The following is a 16,524-nucleotide window of genomic DNA, read 5'->3' on the forward strand; positions in this document are numbered from 1 at the left end:
TCTGACTACGTTACTTCTGGTGAGAATATACCAGGAATAATTGGAGATTTCAACCACTTGGTGGTTTCACACAACACCGGCAGCCTATACACTCCGGTTGATGCTAGCCTATAATGAGTGGACATTGTTAGTCTGCCCGCTAGTTCTCGCAGCCTTGGAGGCAGCCATGTTTTTGGTTACTAGCAGGCAGGCTAACAATCTGCACTAATTATAGCACCTACCTGAGTGTAAAGGCTGCCGGTGTTCTGTGAAAACACCAAGTGGTCGAAATCTCCAATTATTCCTGGTATACACTCACTGGAGGTAACGTTGTTGGAGGTTTTGGCAGAACACCGGGGCGAGCAGCTGCAGCGGTTTGCTGACCATCTGATGGCTTGAGCGGTGTGTGCCCTTCTGTTGGACCACTGTGCGTTTTGAACGCTGTACAGGAGACATGCACGGAAGACATTTCCAAGACCCAGCCCGCAGCTTATTGGAGTAAAAAGGAGTGCAAGTTTGGAGTTCAACTAGAGATGAGTTTAGGGGATGCCCAATTTTATCTGTGTTCTGGACCAATTTCTATGCTTTGGTGCTTGTTCTCTCTACACATCTCTCACAATGCAGACCACAAATAAAAGCAGAGCTCTAGTCATGGTGTACATTTCCCAGTCTCCACAAATAAGCTCTAAAGCACAGATGTCAAACACAAGGCCCGACTGCCGAATGTGGCCCTCGCACCTCTCCTGCAGCTGTGGCACCCCCTTGACTCTGTCCCCACCTTGTCTCTGCAGTCGGCAAAAGAGAGGACAGAACTCATTTGCCAGATCCTGCACTCCTCTATGCAGCTGCAGAAAGGCTCATCTTTATGCAGGGGGGCTGGGGGGTGCGACCAAGGTGTCGTTAGTCTTGCCTAGAGGCATGCAGGTGACAGGATAAGAGATCGGACTCACCGGACTCAGCAGCTACGTTCAGAGTCCCGCCTCCTCTGCTGACCTCATGACCGCCTCCATTGACCCAGCTGTGCCCACCTACTCCACTGGCCACATGCCCGCCTCCTTCACTGACCCAGCTGTGTGTAACGCTCCTGCGTTTTACGTATGATGTGGATTTTCAGCTGCAGAAATATTCCACTTCAGTAGTCATGTAGAGAAACGCTGAGACATCAATCCAAACTCTCAATGACTCATCATGTGTGGATGATCTCAATTCAGCAAGTAAATACACACACACTCAATAAGATGTTTCCTAGAGTGACTTATGTATATAGTAACACAGTGATGATAGGCTGAAGAGACAGGTTGGGTAGAGATGGTAGATGACAGACACTTGAAAGGAAATGTTCTTGAAAGTAAGATAGTAGCAGATGGGATGCAGATAGGTTTAGCAATCATGTATGGTAGCAGATGACAGAGTAGCAGGTGGACATACAAGAGAGATCAACCCAGTGCAAGAACAGGTGGTAGTAGGCTCAAGAGCTAGCAATCTTAGATAATGCAGATGTAGTAATAGTCCTTAGTATGCAGAGCTAGATAGTGTAAGCTTTAGTATAAAGGTTATAGAGGTTTCCCCTGTGGGGTACTTATCACTAATAGCAATGTAGCAGAGGAGAGGATCGGCAAGAGCGGATGATCCGGTTGCGGGATACAGGGATCAGCGCAGCGTGGTTCCGACAGCGAGGTATGCTTGCAAGCACGAGAGCTTCAAGACAGGTTAGCATCAAGGCACAAAGCAGTTTGAACGAACACATGTGAGTGAGAGCCGGCGATCTAAATAGCCATCCAGTCCGGCGCTCAGTGATGACAGCATCAGTCTTAAAGGTGTATGCGCACCTTACCAAAAGAGAATGGTGGGGCGCATACACTTATGAAAGAGTAATTAGGGTACCCAAAGGTACCAGAACATTACAGTACCCCCCCCCCTTAAGGCCGGCTCCTGAAGGCCTCTGGAGCTGGTTTGTCTGGGTACTTCGCATGAAAATTGTGGATTAATCTAGAGGCATGTATGTCAGAGGTGTTTAGCCAGGTGTCGTCTTGGGGCCCATAGTTCTTCCATCGAACCAAGTACTGAAGTCTTCCTCTGTGGATACGAGAATCCAGAATCTCTTTTATCTCGTATTCTTCTCCACCTTCAACTTGTACAGGAGGAGGAGGTGGGATAGTAGGCCTTATTCCTTGGTCAGGAACATGGGGCTTCAGTAGCGACACATGGAAAATGGGATGTATTTTGAGGTCTATTGGCAATGTAAGCTGTACTGCAGCTTTTCCAATAAGTTTCTTGATTGGGAAAGGTCCCAAGAACAGAGGTCCAAGCTTTTTGCTAGGGATTTTCAGTCTTAAATTTTTTGTTGAGAGCCAAACGAGGTCCCCGATAGCGTATTGAGGAGAAGGTCTTCTGCGAAGATCATAGTACTTCTTTTGTTGACTATGAGCGTGTGCAATGGTAGTATTAAGCAAACCCAGAGAGTCCTTTATTTGGGTAAGATAGTCTGAAGCTACTGGGTTATTTGAAGGAAGGATGCGTGGTGCAAGAATAGAGGGATGAAACCCATAGTTCAAGTAGAACGGACTCTGCTTGGTCGTACTGTGGGTTGCGTTGTTGTAGGAAAATTCTGCCAGAGGGAGAAGATCCACCCAATCATCCTGTTGGTAAGAAGTGTAACAACGTAAATATTGCTCGATGCATTGGTTGACTCTTTCAGTCTGTCCGTTGGTCTGCGGATGGTAAGGAGAAGTGAGCTTCCGCTCGATCCGTAGTATGTGACATAGTTCTTGCCAGAACTTGGAAATAAATTGTGATCCACGGTCAGACAGAAGCGTTTTTTGGGATACCATGTAACTTAAAGACATGTTTCATCAGGAGTTCTGCCGTTTGTTTGGACGAAGGTAGTCTGTGAATAGCAATGAAATGTGCCATTTTTGTCAGATGGTCCACTGACACTAAGATGGTATTAAATCCTTTGGAAGGAGGCAATTCCACTATAAAGTCCAAGGACACAACTTCCCATGGAGTTTGGGGTATTGGTAGACTGCATAGTAGACCGGATGGTCTCGTAGTGTCAATTTTGGACCTGGCACAGACATTGCATGAAGAGACGAATTTTTGTATAGATGTTTTCATGTCAGGCCACCAGAATTGCCTGGTAATCAGATTAAGAGTCTTTGTCATACCCATATGTCCTGCCATAGGCACATCATGCGATAATTCCAAGATCTTGGTGCGTATGGTAGGTGGTATGTAAAGTTTGTCGTTGTAGTAGAGGAAGCCTTCTGCATCAGTATTTAGTTGTGGTGGGGGTGAATCCAAACTTATACCATGCAAAACCTCTTCCTTCAAGGAACGGACAACTCCAATAATGCGTTTGTGAGGTATTATAGGAACGGAAGGGATTTCGAAGTAGTTTTCTTCAGTTAGTCGTGATAGTGCATCCGCCTTTTTGTTCTTATCTGCAGGTGTGTAGGTCACTAGGAAGTTAAACCTTAAAAAGAAAAAAGAATAGTGACCATCGTACCTGTCGGTGCGAGAGAGTTTTGTTAGTCTGAAGATATTGGAGATTTTTATGGTCCGTGTATATAAGTATTGGTAATTGGGTGCCTTCGAGTAGATGTCGCCAATTCTCCAGAGCCAATTTTATAGCAAGCAGTTCCTTTTCACCCACGGGGTAATTTATCTCGGGACTGCTTAGGGATTTAGAAAAAAAGGCGACTGGATGAAGTGGTGAAGTGTGAGTTGGTCGTTGGGAGAGTATTGCTCCTACTGCCATGTTTGACGCATCTACTTCCAGAATGTATTGGAGGGATGGCTCTGGATGGCGTAATATGGGAGCAGAAGTAAACCTTGTCTTTAACAGGTTTGTCTTTAACAGGTGAAAAGCTTTATTTGCTTCATCTGACCATTTGAATGTTTTTTTAATGCTAGTGAGCTGTGTGAGGGGTCTCACAATGGCAGAGAAGTTTCTAATGAACTTCCTGTAGAAATTCGAAAATCCAAGGAATCGCTGTAGCGCCTTGCGTGTGGTTGGTGTAGGCCAATCCTGAATGCAGGATATCTTACTCATGTCCATCTCGATTCCTGTTTTGGATTTGATGTAGCCTAGAAAGAGTACCTCTGCTTTATGAAACAAGCATTTTTTCAGTTTCACATAAAGGTTGTGTGCAAGCAATCTCGATAATACTAGTCTTACATGTCTTATGTGTTCAGACAGGGATCGTGAATATATAAGTATATCGTCCAGATATACCACAACACAGACATCTAGTAAGTCTCTGAAAATATCGTTTATAAATCGTTGAAAAACTGCAGGGGCGTTGCATAGCCCGAATGGCATTACAAGATATTCGAACAATCCGTATCTGGTTCTGAATGCAGTCTTCCACTCGTGTCCATCACGGATTCGAATGAGATTGTATGTCCTTTCAGGTCCAATTTTGAAAAATAGGTAGCTCCACGCACCTGCTCAATGAGCTCAGGGATAAGCGGTAGAGGATAGCGATCTTTTATTGTAATAGCATTCAATTGCCTATAGTCGATGATAGGCCTGAGACTTGAGTCCTTATTGCGGACAAAAAAGAGTCCTGCTGCTGTGGAAGAAGTGGAAGGTCTAATAAAACCTTTTTCCAAATTCTCATCCAAATAGTCTTTGAGATGGGAAAGTTCATCCTGTGAAAGAGGATAAACATGACCGAACGGCAATTTGCTATTTGGGAGTAGATCAATGCTACAATCATAGTCTCGATGGGGAGGTAGTGCTTGAGCATTTTTCTCAAGAAAAACCTCAGAGAGATCCTGATAACATAGTGGTGCAATCTCATCTGTCACCACAGACAGGATCTTCCCGAAACGGGAGGTTACACGTACCCTCGCAATAGCAAGAGAGGAAGGTCAGGGTCCGTTCCTTCCAATCTATGGTTGGTTGATGTGTGTGCAACCAGGGAAGTCCCAAAACAATAGGAAAGTGGGGTGAAGGTATTAGATCGAAGGTAGTGGTCTCCATATGAGACCCGTTAGTAGTGACTAGGAGTGCCTGTGTCTGATCAGTGATCGGACCAGAGGATAAAGGAACACCGTTAATAAGACTCACTGAGACAGGTTTAAGTTTAGAAATAATAGGAACTTTATTTAAAGCAGCAAAACGTATGTCAATATAATTTCCACAAGATCCTGTGTCAATCATGGCCTTAGTAGTAATCCTGTTCTGGTCCCACTGTAATGTTAAGCAAACAGAAAGATAAGGGTTAGTGATTGAAGTTGTCAATCCCCCTAGGAGGACATGTGAACACTCACCCTTCTTTTTGTAGACTAGGGGACAGACGTTTATCTTGTGATCCGGGGATGCACAGTACAAGCAGAGATTACCAGATCGTCTTCTGGCTCTTTCCATAATTGATAGAGGTGGGCGTATGGTTCCTTCATAGGAACGGGGTCAACGGCCGAAATCCGAGAAGAACTGGATAATGGCATTCCCATTTTCTCAGCCTTTCTTTCTCGTAATCTTCTATCTATGGTGATACTGAGTTGTATCAATGCATCCAGGGTTTTTGGCAAATCCGCTCGGGCGAGCTCGTCTTTAACGGCCTCTGATAGGCCAAGCCTAAATTGGGTTTTCAGAGATGCATCATTCCATTCTGAATCAAGGGTCCATCTCTTGAATTCTGCGACAAAGTCTTCTACAGGTCTCCCACCTTGTTTCAAGGATCTTAATTGAAGATCGGCAGTACTCTGCCTATTGGGATCATCATATAGGCTAGTGAGTTCTGCTAGGAACAAGGCATAGGAGTTGAGAAGCTGATTGCTTTTCTCAAAAAGAGAGTCTGCCCAGGCCCGAGGATCGCCTGTTAGGTAAGAAATAATAGTACAAACCTTAATGTGATCAGTAAGGTAGGTACGGGGTTTTAGCAAGAAAAGTAACTCACATGCGTTTTTAAATTCGCGAAATTTTTTGCGATCGCCTGTAAATACCAAAGGAGGATTTATTTTGGGTTCAGGGGACTGAGCAGTGGTAAGTTGTGTCAGTCTAATTACCTGCTGCGACAGAGCCTGATTGTCTTCTTTTAATTCAGCAAGTGCGTGTATTAACGCAGTTGCTTGCTGTTTTAATTGTGTCATCTGAGTGGTTATTTCTGCTGAATCCATTTGGGGTTCGTTCAATCTGTAACGCTCCTGCGTTTTACGTATGATGTGGATTTTCAGCTGCAGAAATATTCCACTTCAGTAGTCATGTAGAGAAACGCTGAGACACCAATCCCAACTCTCAATGACTCATCATGTGTGGATGATCTCAATTCAGCAAGTAAATACACACACACTCAATAAGATGTTTCCTAGAGTGACTTATGTATATAGTAACACAGTGATGATAGGCTGAAGAGACAGGTTGGGTAGAGATGGTAGATGACAGACACTTGAAAGGAAATGTTCTTGAAAGTAAGATAGTAGCAGATGGGATGCAGATAGGTTTAGCAATCATGTATGGTAGCAGGTGACAGAGTAGCAGGTGGACATACAAGAGAGATCAACCCAGTGCAAGAACAGGTGGTAGTAGGCTCAAGAGCTAGCAATCTTAGATAATGCAGATGTAGTAATAGTCCTTAGTATGCAGAGCTAGATAGTGTAAGCTTTAGTATAAAGGTTATAGAGGTTTCCCCTGTGGGGTACTTATCACTAATAGCAATGTAGCAGAGGAGAGAGCGGATGATCCGGTAGCGGGATACAGGGATCAGCGCAGCGTGGTTCCGACAGCGAGGTATGATTGCAAGCACGAGAGCTTCAAGACAGGTTAGCATCAAGGCACAAAGCAGTTTGAACAAACACATGTGAGTGAGAGCCGGCGATCTAAATAGCCATCCAGTCCGGCGCTCAGTGATGACAGCATCAGTCTTAAAGGTGTATGCGCACCTTACCAAAAGAGAATGGTGGGGCGCATACACTTATGAAAGAGTAATTAGGGTACCCAAAGGTACCAGAACATTACACTGTGCCCGCCTACTCTGCCTCCTCCAATGTGCCCTCCTCACAGTCTGAGCTGCTGCTGACCTCCAATGCAACAGCCATGACAGGCCTCCACAACTGCTGCTCTCTCAGTCAGCGCCATAGCCCTGTGTTGGGCCCCTCGTTTTTCCCAGCCAGGCTAAAGAAGAAGTTAGCGGGCTGTGGATGCGCCCCTAGGCAGCAGTGCACCTTAGGCGGCTGCCTAGTTTGCCTAACGGGTGCGCCGGCCCTGTCCGCAGCAGAGAGGAGGGTAGAACTCCTCCTACAGATCCTACACCTCTCTGTGCAGCCGCAACACCACCTTGTCTCTGCCTCCCCTGGTCTCAGCATTCAGCAGACTCTGGAAGCTGACTCCAGCCCTCCTCTGGTTCTCCTCCAGACCCTACATTTCTTCCCAGATCCACCCACATCTTCTTCCTGGTAGCAGCACAAGGTAAGGGTGTGCATTGTAATGTAAGGAAGGGTGGATGACTCTTGGCTTCTGATGGTTGGGGGGCTCTTGACACCTCATATAAGGAGGCTCTTGACATCTCATGTAAGGGGCGTGGGGTGCTCTGAAAATCTAATCTTACAGATATAACCGGCCCTTTGGGGTCAACCATAATGCTGATGCGGCCTGCGATTAAAATTGAGTTTGACACCCCTGCCCTAAAGCATTCTGAACATTCCCTTTTTCAGACATCCCAAGTCTCCCACAACTTGCGGGAGTCTCCCGCCTTTGGCCGGCGGCTCACGGACACCCGCAAGTGCCGTGTGATCTCCCGGCTGCCGCGGGAAACTTAGGATGTCAGTGACAGAGCCGCTGCTTCCTGTATAGGCCCGCCTCTGTCACAGGTGGAGTGATCTGATATGCACTCCGCCTGTGACAGGAGCCAATACAGGAAGCAGAGGCTCTGCTGCCGTTGATTTGAATGCGGGGAGTGACTGTGGGCGGCTTCTTCCCTCCACACTCCTCCTCTTCCCAGTGTGTCAGTGACTGGGAGCTCCTCCTTCCAGGCTGCCGCTCTTCTCACCGGGTCCCAGGCAGCAGGAAGTGGAGGCGCCGGGTGAGAAGGTACGGGGGACCAGTTGTGGGCTTCTGTCACCGGGGACATTACATCCCCCATCTAGGCTGACACCATTGGGGAACCAGGGGAGCGGCTGCATGGGGGGTGGATGCACAATTCTCCATTGATCCCATTGTGTGCTGAATGGAGGTCTAGGGAGATATTACTGTACACACACGTGTCCTATCTATATCTGTACAAGGAATAGGGGCTTCTATGGGGGGGGGGGGGGTGAATAGGGCAACCCTGTCATCACATGCATGCCTTGTGCACTGGGCCAGCACCACCTTCATCCTCCTCCTCCTCATCATCATTGTATGGTATGCTACCTCTGGGATGAGCAGGGCACAGGATGACAATGACAGAGCCGCTGCTTCCTGTATAGTTCCGGCTCTGCCACAGGCGGAGTGATATGAAATGCACTCCACCTGCGACAGGAGCCATACAGGAAGCAGTGGCTCTGCTCTCTACTGCAGCCGCTGCCTCCTCCAGCAGTACCCAATGTCATGACCAGCAGTAACCGCCAGCATTACCCACCAGCAGTAACCACCAGCATTACCCACCAGCAATAACCGCCAGCATTACCCACCAGTAGTAACTGCCAGCAGTAACCACACCAGCAGTACCCCCCAGTAGTACCCACCAGCATTACCCACCAGCAGTAACCGCCAGCATAACCCACCAGTAGTAACTGCCAGCAGTAACCGCACAAGCAGTACCCACCAGCATTACCCACCAGCAGTAACCACCAACATTACCCACCAGCAGTAACCGCCAGCATTACCCACCAGCAGTAACCGCCAGCATTACCCACCAGTAGTAACTGCCAGCAGTAACCGCACCAGCAGTACCCACCAGCATTACCCACCAGCAGTAACCACCAGCATTACCCACCAGCAGTAACCACCAGCATTACCCACCAGCAGTAACTGCCAACATTACCCACCAGTAGTAACTGCCAACATTACCCACCAGTAGTAACTGCCAGCAGTACCCACCAGCATTACCCACCAGCAGTAACCACCAGCATTACCCACCAGCAGTACCCACCAGCAGTAACCGCCAGCATTACCCACCAGTAGTAACTGCCAGCAGTAACCGCACCAGCAGTACCCCCCCCAGCAGTACCCCCCCAGCAGTACCCACCAGCATTACCCACCAGTAGTAACTGCCAGCATTACCCACCAGCAGTAACCGCTAGCATTACCCACCAGCAGTAACCGCCAGCATTACCCACCAGTAGTAACTGCCAGCAGTACTCACCAGCAGTTACCACCAAAAGTCTGCAAAATGAGTAGAAAAGGTATGTGCATTAGCGTGTGTAAACTGTTGCTATATGTTTTTTAATAACTAGTTGTGTTTTGTCATATGTCATGTCCTTGTTCATACATAGCCCCCAGCACATAACTGTAAATATAACTGAATGTGCAGTGTTTCTGACTCCTACCACCATGACCACTTCAAATCACTGAAGTGGTCATGGTGGTTATAGTGTTCTTTTAATATCTCTCAGAAGAAGTAAACCTCCTCATACTGATTCCATTTCATTTCATCATCCTCTAGTTGTGTTAAATTAGTGCGGGAGGCGCGGGAGGCGCGGGGGGGGGGGGGGATCTGGTGGCGGCTGGGAATGCCACCTCCCTGAAATGAGTTTGAAACCTCCCTGAAATGAGTTTGAAACCTCCCTGAAATGAGTTTGAAACCTCCCTGAAATGAGTTTTTGCAGGTTGGGATGTCTGCTTTTTGCACTACAGCTGATGGCTCAGTGAAGAGAAAGAGACTGAGAGTGATGGATCACACAGGGCACCTGTCTCTGAAGCAGACAGCAGTGGTAGTAGCATGGGTTGCTGTAACTCCGCCCGTCCGCCGGATGGCGCTGTGAGCGGGCTCCCGCCTTCCCCTGTACATACAATCCTTTAATTGACTCTCGGAGAGGGAAGCATAGAGGTGCTGGAATGATGGCAGAAGGGGGAGCGGAAACAGAGGCTGAAGTGAGGAATAGGCTGCAGGTACAGCATTTGTGTCAGGGAAAGCACAATGTAAACAAGCTGCAGGGGCTGTGTCCTGGGTGAGTGTGTGTGTAGTAAGCTCCATGCTGTGTGTTCCCAGTCCTCCAGTGTGTGGGGGAGGGGGGAGGAGAGGCAGGCTGGTGTCATGTCTGCCCAGTCCTGGACATAGCTGTGTGTGTGTGTGTGGGGGTGCACGTGGTGGCAGGGCTGGGTACAGGGAGATCAGGGCGGGGGTGTATGCATGGCTCTGCCTGATGCATTGCTTACAGTGAAAGTTGGCTGCACACTTGGCTGTTACTTCTGCCTGCTGTATGTTGTCATGGCAACAAGGCTTGTGGCCTGTCCTATAGTCTCCATCCACTATGACTCTGTATATATGTATACTGGCTCTTCACCTGATCTGGCTTCCTCCATATGTTTGTATATTTTTCTCTACTTCTCCTCTCTATTAATACACTGATATGTCACAGCTTTACAATATACACAGGGGGAGTCCACTGCTATAGGAAGCATGCTAATTCACTGTCTAAATATTATTCATTACATACACTGATCAGCCATAACATTATGACCACAGGAAAAGTCAATAACCTGCTACAATGTCACCTAAAAGTGGGTGGGATATATTAAGCCGCAAGTGAACATGTTGTCCCTGAAGTTGATGTGTTTGAAAGCAGAAAAAAATGGGCAAGCGTAAGGATTTGATTGACTTTGAGAAGGATCAAATTGTAATGGCTAGACGACTGGGTCAGAGCAGCTTTAACCACTTGCCGACCGCCGCAAGTACATATACTGCGGCAGTCAGCCTCGTGCAGGCAAAGTGACGTATGGGTACGTCACTCGCCTGCGAGCTAATAGGGGGTGAGTGCGCGCCGCCGGAGGCGCTCTCCCGCCCCCGCTCGTTCACTGTGATCCCACGCGCGTGTGACTGGTGGACTCGCGATCGTTCGGTACAGAGGGAGAAAGGCAGGCGGCTAATGTAAACAAAGCCGCCTGTCATTCTCCCTTGTGTAAGTGCAGAGATCATACGATCCTGCTATGTAGGATTGTATATCTCTGTAATTACACAAACAGCCACATCCCATAACAGTTAGAAGCACGCCCCTAGGGACACATTTAACCCCTCCTTCTCCAAAAGAAAGTAACCCCTTCCCTGCCAGTGTCATTATTACAGTAACAGTGCATATGTATAGCACTGATTACTGTAGTAATGTCACTGGTACCCCCCAAAAGTGTAAAAAATGTCAGTCAAGGGTCTGATCTGTCGCAGTCCTGCAAAAAAATCGCAGATCGCCGCCATTACTCGTTAAAAAAAAAAAAAACAATAAAAATGACAAAAATCTTTCCCTTAGTTAGTAAACGCAATAACTTATTGCCCCTTTTTTTTTTTTTTTTTTTTTACCAAACATATGTAGCAGAAAACAAATTGGCCTAAAATGTTAAAAAATTTGATTTTTACATTTTTTTTGGGGAATTTCATATATAAAAAAATGTGAAAAATATTATTTTTGCAAAATTCTTGCTCTTTTTTTGTTTATAGCGCATGATCAAAAAATCGCACAGGTGATCAAATACCACCAAAAGAAAGCTCTGTTTGTGGGGGAAAAAAGGACATCAAATTTGTTTGGGTACAGCGTCGCACGACCACGCAATTGTCCATTAAAGTAACACAGTGCCGAATCGTAAAATAGGGCCTGGTCAGGAAGGGGGTAAAATCTTCCAGGGCTTAAGTGGTTAAAACTGCAGCACTTATCGGGTGTTCTCGGTCTGCAGTGGTCAAGACCTACCAAAAGTGGTTCAAGGAAGGTGAACCAGCAACAAGAGTCATGGGCAGCCAAGGACCTAGTCTGACACTTCCGGGTAGGGGGGGTGCGCGCGACCTGGCCATTCTTTGATTAAACACAGCGGTTTTTCGATCACCAGGTGCCGTCCATTAGATTACCACTGACACCCGGCGTTCGCCATGACCTTACACAGGTAAAGGCTCTGCATATGTAAACAAGGCAGAGCTCTGTCCTGTCTGCAGGGAAGTAATATATTTTCTTTCCCCACAAACCAGGGAATAAAATAAATTACTTCCCCTAGTAAAAGCACCTTTTACAGTACACCAAAACACTGGTTAGGCACACATTTAACCCTTTGATTGCCCCTGATGGTAACCCCTTCCCAGCCAGTGTCATTAATACAATATTTTTAGCACTGATCACTGTATTAGTGTCGCTGGTTTTCATAAAGTGTCAGTGTCCGAACGTCCGCCACATTCTTGCGGTTCGACTAGAAGTCTCTAATCGCCACCATTTCTAGTAAAAAAATAAATATTTCAGTATATATTCCATAGTTTGTAGACACTATAAATTTTTGCGCAAACCAATCAATATACGCCTATTGATTTTTTTTTTTTTTTTTTATACCAAAAATATGTAGCAGAAAAAACACGGAGGTGATCAAATGTCACCAAAAAAAAAGCTCCATTTGTGGGAAAAAAAGGACAAAATTTTATGAGTACAGCATCACATGACTGTGCAATTGTCAGTTAAAGCGGAGTTCCACCCAAAATTGGAACTTCCGCTTTAGGTAGTCCTGACCCCCTGACATTCCACATTTGGCATGTAATTTTTTTTGGGGGGGAGCGGGTACCCGCTCCCACTTCCGCTTGGAGCGCCGCGGCGCCCTGAGCGGAAGTCTCCTCTCCCCCCTCCCTGCAATCTTCTGGGACATGTCAGAGGTCCCAGAAGATTGCCGGCAAATCAAGACGCGCAGCGCAACTCTCGCATGCGCAGTGCGTCCCCGGCTGTGAAGCCGCAAACTGTCACAGCCGGGTGCCCACACCAGTGATGCCCCTGAGACCAGAGGGAGAGTATAAAGGCTTCGGGCGGCCGCATCGCTGGACTGGGGGACAGGTGAGTATGTGTTTATTAAAAGTCAGCAGCTACAAAAAGTGTAGCTGCTGACTTTTAATAAACACAGAAAAGGCTGGAACTCTGCTTTAAGTTAGCACATTGCTGCAAAAAATGACTTGGTCATGAAGGAGGGTAAATCTTCCAGAGGTCAAGTGGTTAATGCACATGGGAACTAAAGGCTTGCCCATGCAGTCTGATCTAATAGGAGCTACTGTAGCTGAAATTGCTGTTAACACTAGTGATGCACCAAAATTTTGGCCGAAAATGGGCTTATTCCATTTTGTCCGAAAATGGGTTAAATATGCCGATACTTAGGATGGGCGCAGCGCAGGTTTCAAAAAACCCGCCATCTCCCGGTGATGTCACTACTACTACGATCTGTGCATGAATGAATTAACACACCGGGCGGGCGAGCGGCCGCTAATAGCTGTAACTATGTGAGCGCTTCACTTCCCTGTCAGGCATGTATCTCCGCTGACAGGGAAGTGAAGGCTCCCATAGTTATAGCTATTAGCGGCCGCTCCCCCCGCCCGCCCGGTGTGTTAGTTCATTCATGCACAGATCGTAGTAGTAGTGACATCACCGGGAGGCGGGCCGCCGGCCAGAGGCGGGTCTTTTGAAAGGAAGGACACCGGAGGACTGGAGCTGAGAGTAAGGAGATTGCATTTGGATTGTGAGGGATGCTGAGGTGGGGGGAGGGACGCTGAGGCGAGCTTACCAATGGTATTTGTATTATGCAGCATGAGGGGTTAATGTATTGCCACTGCTGGTCACTGATGCATTAGTGACTGACCAGTGGCAGTTAATTAACCCCTTTGTGCTGCATTAGTGCAACCAGTGTTAATTAACACTGACACTGGTTGCACTAATGCAGCACAAAGGGGTTAATTGACTGCCACTGGTCGGTCACTAATGCATCAGTGACCAGCAGTTGCAATACATTAACCCCTCATGCTGCATAATACAAATACCATTGGTAATTTAACCACTATACTGCGACAGGGTGGCAGCTACAAGTGTACGCCTTCCTGTTTTAGGTGTATGCCCCTGTTCTATCTATTTAAAAATTATTTGGGGGGGAAAAAAGTCATTTTCGGTTTCGGTTTTCGGCCAAGGGCATCCTGCATTTTCGGTTTTGGCCCATAATTATCATTTCGTTGCATCCTTAGTTAACACCCTGCCGCCTGACCTGGTTTCCCCTTTAAAAGTTCTTAACGCTGGGAGGGTGGATTTGGGCAGGAAGGATCAGCAATCATGTGACCACTGTGATTGGTTGTCACATGATCGTAAACCAGTCCTGCCAGCTAACAATGTTTTCTCAGGCCTGAGAGCTTTTTGGCAGCTGGGTCTCTGTGCTGGGAGTGCACTCCTAGCATATAAACATTGCTCACCCATCGACTCGTGTGTGCAGCATGTGGGCATTCAAGCCCAGCTTTTTGCCGCAGCACATATGGTTTACTCGGGAGTAAAGAGGTTAAAATTGAAGCCGAACTTCACTCTTTAGTCAACGGTTAAACTTTTTTTAGTTTGTTTCTTTATTTACTTCCTGGTTTCCAGGCCTAGGCAAATGATGTCATTTAATGCTTCCTGAAGACCTGAGTCCTCGGAAAGGGGTCTTTTCAGCCAAGCACATCCTCCTGCCTGCATGCCTGAGGTAAGGATAGATGGATTCCAGGAGGTAACTGCTACATGAATCCATCTGCCCTTACTCAAAATGGCAATGGCCAGAAGAGGGGTGTGTTTCAAAATGTATTCTTAGCAAAATAAACCATGGAGACAGATGGATGGGTGAGTTTGCTTTGAATATTAAAAATGAATTAAATAGCATTTTCAGTTTATGGTGCGTACAGTATAGTTCAGTTTTAATGCTGGTTCTAATAGGTGTCTGAACACACAACGCATCGCAGTTTGTTGTGTATGGGGCTGGTGCCTACAATGAGCACATGGGCACCAGAACTGGACGATGGAGCAAGGAAGAAGGGCTCCAGGGATGACAAATTCAGAAATGGTTTGAGGAACACAACGAGTCTGATGTGTTGACTTGGCTTCCAAATTCTCCAGATCTTAATCCATCAAGCATCTGTGGTACGTGCTGGAAAAACAAGTACAATCCATGGAGGCCCCGCCTCACAAATTACAGGACCTAAGGGCTTTGCTACTGATGGCTTGGTGCCAGATACCACGGCATACCTTCAGAGGTCTAGTGGAGTCTGTGCCTTGTTGGGTGGTCATAATGTTTTGTGCTGATCAGTGTATACTGTATTAATACTAATTATTATACAGGATTTTTATAGAGAACGGTTTGTGAAGCACTTTACGAATGAAAGGGAGATAGTGGAGTCCAATCCAAAACGGGAGGATTAGGAGGGCCCTGTCCATGAGAACTTGCAATCTAAACATGCATTATGTCCAGAATGCAGAACGCATAGGGCCCTAAATACAAGTACCATTTGCAACAGCATCCAGTTGCAGTGTATTTCAGCCTGTCATAGACTAAAGCCCCGTACACGCGCAACGAATTTCCGCCGATCGGTCGCCTGTCTTTTTTTGTCCAGAGTGGTGTCTGTTGGTTGGAATGTGCTCTAGACTGCACACAAATTTTCCCGCACGACAGAATTCTATTTTAGAAGTGATTTCATGTGTTGGATTGCTTTGTATGTGTTCTTTCTTCTCTGAGCATGCCCAGACTTGCTCTTAAGATTTTTCCCCGTCGAAATCTGTACTAATGATGTGAAAATCGGACGTGTGTTGACAGACGACAAAAATTATATAGCCTGCACACCAGGATTTTTTCAGCCGAGGAGTCGGTTGTCGGAAGCACCATACTAACAAGCCGAAAATTGGCAGATCGGTCGTCGGGACGAAATTTCCCGGCCGAATTTCTACTCGTGTGTATGGGGCTTTAGGCTGCAAGCAGTGGGACATGGCGCTGCCCCTTTGTCACCTAAATGTGCACAGAAACACCAGGATTTGACACACAGCGGTTAAAGAGAAACTTCAGTTTGTATTTTTTCTTTTTTTTAAAAGTCAGCGGCTTCCAGTGTTCCTTTGGACATCAAATTTCGATTTGGTTTTAGTCATAGTCTTTTGACTAAAATGCCATTTTAGTCATCTGAATTGTTTAATTTTTAATTGTATTTTAGTCAACAAAAACTTTCAGTACATTTTAGTCAACTAAAATCAAATGAGTTTAGGTAAATTGTAATGCATTATTTAAGCATTTCTCTAGAATTGACAAGCTCATGATATACTCCTGGAGTAAAAACCGAATAACATGTTGATATTTCTGGCATTAAAGTGATACTAAAGTCTCGTTTTTTTTTTTTTTTTTTTTGGTTAAAAATAAGACACATTATATTTCCTTGCTCTGTGCAGTGTTTTTTCACAGAGCAGCCTGGAACCTCCTCTTCTCGGCTCCCTCTTCTGTGCTTCTCTTCTGGCCCTTCCTTCCTGTTGAGTGCCCCCACAGAAAGCAGCTTACTATAGGGGCACCCGAGCCGAGTCACAGCTCCCTATGTCCATTCAGACATGGAGCCACGGCCTGTCCCGGCCCCACCCCCTTTCTCTCTTAATTGGCTCACTAAGTTTGACAGCAGAGGTCTCAGC

The 16,524-nt window shown here is 46.6% G+C and overlaps 1 protein-coding gene across 1 annotated transcript in view; it reads left to right on the top strand.

Moving 5' to 3' along the window:
• The first annotated feature begins 9,903 nt into the window (after positions 1-9,903).
• TTC5 (tetratricopeptide repeat domain 5) overlaps positions 9,904-16,524 on the top strand; it is a 52,539-nt gene continuing 45,918 nt past the window's right edge. The window contains exon 1 of the mRNA XM_082259869.1: positions 9,904-10,018. Within this exon, the coding sequence (XP_082115995.1) occupies positions 9,965-10,018 (54 nt within the window). The 5' untranslated portion in view covers positions 9,904-9,964. The remainder of the gene's footprint in view (positions 10,019-16,524) is intronic.

This window comes from Pelophylax lessonae (genome assembly GCF_965119305.1).
Source record: "Pelophylax lessonae genome assembly, chromosome: 1".
Lineage (NCBI taxonomy): Eukaryota > Metazoa > Chordata > Amphibia > Anura > Ranidae > Pelophylax > Pelophylax lessonae.